The 5,000-nt window shown below is 59.7% G+C and overlaps 1 protein-coding gene across 1 annotated transcript in view; it reads right to left on the bottom strand.

Annotated features, from left to right (window-relative positions):
- The window catches only part of LOC138861652 (PE-PGRS family protein PE_PGRS33-like), a 5,586-nt gene extending 4,460 nt beyond the window's left edge, over positions 1-1,126 (bottom strand). Inside the window, exon 1 of the mRNA XM_070121480.1 lies at positions 785-1,126. Coding sequence (XP_069977581.1) covers positions 785-1,126 — 342 coding nt within the window. The remainder of the gene's footprint in view (positions 1-784) is intronic.
- Positions 1,127-5,000: the final 3,874 nt, after the last annotated feature.

The following is a 5,000-nucleotide window of genomic DNA, read 5'->3' as shown; positions in this document are numbered from 1 at the left end:
CATTAATAATACATTAAATAAGATAATTCAGTTTTACAATTAAATATCGTCTTTAAGTATAAAATGCCAAGCAATGTATCATTTGTAAGAAAAATAATAAAATATAATAATATCATACATAAAATACCGATAACATAACATTAATTCTAAAACGTAATTTCTCACTACTTTCTTTAATGAAAAAAAAAAAAAATGATAAATAAAAATAAATTATAGATCAATTAGCAGACAAACTAACAATTATATTATTTCATATATATAATTGCAAATGATCAGATAGATCTTAGGAAAAGCAAAAGAAACACATGAATTTCAGAGAGAGAGAGATAGAGAGAGAGAGAAAGAGAGAGAGAGGAGAGAGGACAGAGGGGGAGGGAGGGACGGAGAGAGAGAGAGAGAGAGAGAGAGAGAGAGAATGAGAGAGAGAGAGAGAGAGAGAGAGAATGAGAGAGAGAGAGAGAGAGAGAGAGGGAGAGAGAGAGAGAGAGAATGAGAGAGAGAGAGAGAGAGAGAGAGAGAGAGAGAGAGAGAGAGAGAGAGAGTGTGAGTGAGAGAGAGAGGGAGAGAGAGAGAGAGAGAAAGATAGAGAGAGAGAAAGAGAGAGAGAAAGAGAAAGAGAAAAAGAAAGAGAAAAAGAAAAACAGAGAGAGAAGAAAGAGATTAAAGCGAACGAAAAATTATCGCGGCAACAAGCAGCTAAGCGTCCCCGTTTCCGCAGCTCTTGTCCAATGTCCACAGCGATTAAGAGCCATTTGGGGAGGCAAGAAGAATGACCTTTCTTGACCTGATACTTCCCCTTGTCCGAACGCTGCTGATCGGGCCAACACAGACCGCCCATCCCCAGCCGCCCATCTCCAGCCGCCCATCCCCAGCCGGCCATCCCCAGCCGGCCATCCCCAGCCGGCCATCCCCAGCCGCCCATCCCCAGCCGCCCATCCCCAGCCGCCCATCTCCAGCCGCCCATCCCCAGCCGCCCATCTCCAGCCGCCCATCCCCAGCCGCCCATCCCCCAGCCGCCCATCTCCAGCCGCCCATCCCCAGCCACGCCCATCCCCAGCCACGCCCGGCATCCCCAGCCGCCCATCTCCAGCCGCCCATCCCCAGCCGCCCATCCCCAGCCGCCCATCCCCAGCCGCCCATCCCCAGCCGCCCATCTCCAGCCGCCCATCCCCAGCCGCCCATCCCCCAGCCGCCCATCTCCAGCCGCGCCATCCCCAGCCGCCCATCCCCAGCCGCCCATCTCCAGCCGCCCATCCCCAGCCGCCCATCCCCAGCACGCCCATCTCCAGCCGCCCATCCCCAGCCGCCCATCTCCAGCCGCCCATCTCCAGCCGCCCATCCCCAGCCACGCCCATCCCCAGCCGCCCATCCCCAGCCGCCCATCTCCAGCCGCCCATCCCCAGCCGCCCATCCCCAGCCGCCCATCTCCAGCCAAGCCCATCCCCAGCTCGCCCATCCCCAGCCGCCCATCTCCAGCCGCCCATCCCCAGCCGCCCATCTCCAGCCGCCCATCTCCAGCCGCCCATCCCCAGCCGCCCATCCCCAGCCGCCCATCTCCAGCCGCCCATCCCTAGCCGCGCCATCTCCAGCCGCCCATCCCCAGCCGCCCATCTCCAGCCGCCCATCCCCAGCCGCCCATCTCCAGCCGCCCATCTCCAGCCGCCCTTCCCCAGCCGCCCATCTCCAGCCGCCCATCCCCAGCCGCCCATCTCCAGCCGCCCATCTCCTGCCGCCCATCCCTCGCCGCCCATCCCTCGCCGCCCATCCCTCGCCGCCCATCCCTCGCCGCCCATCCCTCGCCGCCCATCCCTCGCCGCCCATCCCTCGCCGCCCATCCCTCGCCCCCCATCCCTCGCCGCCCATCCCTCGCCGCCCATCCCCCAGCCGCCCAGCCCCAACCGCCCATCCCCAGCCGCCCATCTCCAGCCGCCCATCCCCAACCGCCCATCCCCAGCCGCCCATCTCCATCCGCCCATCCCCAGCCGCCCATCCCCAGCCGCCCATCCCCAGCCGCCCATCCCCAGCCGCCCATCTCCAGCCGCCCATCCCCAGCCGCCCATCACCCCAGCCGCCCATCTCCAGCCGCCCATCTCCAGCCGCCCATCCCCAGCCGCCCATCTCCAGCCGCCCATCTCCAGCCGCCCATCCCCAGCCGCCCATCTCCAGCCGCCCATCCCTAGCCGCCCATCTCCAGCCGCCCATCCCCACCCGCCCATCTCCAGCCGCCCATCTCCAGCCGCCCATCCCCAGCCGCCCATCTCCAGCCGCCCATCTCCAGCCGCCCATCTCCAGCCGCCCATCCCCAGCCGCCCATCTCCAGCCGCCCATCCCCAGCCGCCCATCTCCAGCCGCCCATCCCCAGCCGCCCATCTCCAGCCGCCCATCTCCAGCCGCCCATCTCCAGCCGCCCATCCCCAGCTTCGCCCATCCCCAGCCGCCCATCCCCAGCCGCCCATCCCCAGCCGCCCATCTCCAGCCGCCCATCCCCAGCCGCCCATCCCCAGCCGCCCATCCCCAGCCGCCCATCCCCAGCCGCCCATCCCCAGCCGCCCCTCTCCAGCCGCCCATCCCCCGCCGCCCATCCCCACCCGCCCATCTCCTTCCCCCCATCCCCAGCCCCCCATCTCCAGCCGCCCATCTCCAGCCGCCCATCCCCAGCCGCCCATCCCCAGCCGCCCATCTCCAGCCGCCCATCCCTAGCCGCCCATCTCCAGCCGCCCATCCCCAGCCGCCCATCTCCAGCCGCCCATCCCCAGCCGCCCATCTCCAGCCGCCCATCCCCAGCCGCCCATCTCCAGCCGCCCTTCCCCAGCCGCCCATCTCCAGCCGCCCGCATCCCCAGCCGCCCATCTCCAGCCGCCCATCTCCTGCCGCCCATCCTCCAGCCGCCCATCCCCAGCCGCCCATCTCCAGCCGCCCATCCCCAGCCGCCCATCTCCAGCCGCCCATCCCCAGCCGCCCATCTCCAGCCGCCCATCTCCAGCCGCCCATCTCCAGCCGCCCATCCCCAGCCGCCCATCTCCAGCCGCCCATCCCCAGCCGCCCATCCCCAGCCGCCCATCCCCAGCCGCCCATCCCCAGCCGCCCATCTCCAGCCGCCCATCCCCAGCCGCCCATCTCCAACCGCCCATCCCCAGCCGCCCATCCCCCAGCCGCCCATCCCCAAGCCGCCCATCCCCAGCCGCCCATCTCCAGCCACCCATCTCCAGCCGCCCATCCCCAGCCGCCCATCTCCAGCCACCCATCTCCAGCCGCCCATCTCCAGCCGCCCGTCCCCAGCCCCCCCTCCCCAGCCGCCCATCCCCAGCCCCCCACCTCCAGCCCCCCATCTCCAGCCGCCCATCCCCAGCCGCCCATCCCCAGCCGCCCATCTCCAGCCACCCATCTCCAGCCGCCCATCCCCAGCCGCCCATCCCCAGCCACGCCCATCTCCAGCCACCCATCTCCAGCCGCCCATCTCCAGCCGCCCATCCCCAGCCGCCCATCCCCAGCCGCCCATCCCCAGCCGCCCATCTCCAGCCGCCCATCTCCAGCCGCCCATCTCCAGCCGCCCATCCCCAGCCGCCCATCCCCAGCCGCCCATCTCCAGCCGCCCATCCCCAGCCGCCCATCCCCAGCCGCCCATCCCCAGCCGCCCATCTCCAGCCGCCCATCCCCAGCCGCCCATCCCCAGCCGCCCATCTCCAGCCGCCCATCCCCAGCCGCCCATCCCCAGCCGCCCATCTCCAGCCGCCCATCCCCAGCCGCCCATCCCCAGCCGCCCATCCCCAGCCGCCCATCCCCAGCCGCCCATCCCCAGCCGCCCATCCCCAGCCGCCCATCCCCAGCCGCCCATCTCCAGCCGCCCATCTCCAACCGCCCATCCCCAGCCGCCCATCTCCAGCCGCCCATCTCCAGCCGCCCATCCCCAGCCGCCCATCTCCAGCTGCCCATCTCCATCCGCCCATCCCCAGCCGCCCATCCCCAGCCGCCCATCTCCAGCCGCCCATCTCCAGCCGCCCATCTGAGAAGCTCTGGTTATCTCTCTGAACCATGTTTCTTTTCTCTAATTGCAAATAGATGGCCTTTGTTGCAGTAACGGATTAAATTGATATTTTGGATTCTGAAATCATTCTACTTTTATTGAGGAGAAAGTAGAATGTCTAATCGTTATTATTATTATTTTTCTTACCATTAATAATTATTCATATCCAGCTACGAACATTGGATGCAGATATACAGTAGAAAGTACTTTTGGTGTTAGAGTTTATTCAAATTATTGTTATGAATAGAAATTGATAATGGTTATAGTTGATGAGGATAGTTATCATTTTCATTGATAGCATTACCACGGTTGAAATTACTAATATCTTTAAGTCACCTTCGATTTTTTTATTTTCATTTATTTATTTATTTATTTATTCTTTTTTATTTTTTTTTATTTTTTATGTTTTATTTATTTATTTATTTTTTTTTAATATAAATTTACGTACCTAGTCTCACTTGTGAACAAAGAAGGTGAACACAGTGAGTTATTTTTTTCTTCCGACCCTATCTGGGGGGGGGGGGGCTACCTTTAACTTCCCGCTGCCTTAAATACTCATTCATAAAATCAGTGGTAGTAGTTGTGTCATGTCATTGATTGTAATATTATTGTTACTAATGAATGACACGACTCATTAATGCTATGACTATACATTTATGATGACAATAAGGATGATGATGATGATGGAGATGGTGATAAAGATGATGATGATTAGTTGTAGTCACTTTATAACCATCATCATCATTATAATCACCATTACTGTGATAACTATAGGTGATGAAAATGATGATGCTAATAATGGATATGATTACAATAGTTATAATGATATGGATGATATCATTACTAGCAAGTATCATAGTTATGTCATCAATAAAGATTATAATGAAATGATAATGAAAGCTAAAGCTGAAGATGATGATGGTAAGAACAACAACAACAAAAACAAAAGAAAAACAGACAACGAGAGAAATCCCCT

This window comes from Penaeus vannamei, chromosome 4 (genome assembly GCF_042767895.1).
Source record: "Penaeus vannamei isolate JL-2024 chromosome 4, ASM4276789v1, whole genome shotgun sequence".
Taxonomy (NCBI): Eukaryota; Metazoa; Arthropoda; class Malacostraca; order Decapoda; family Penaeidae; genus Penaeus; species Penaeus vannamei.
Note: the sequence above shows the minus strand (reverse complement) of the source record. Positions and strands in the feature narration are given on the sequence as shown.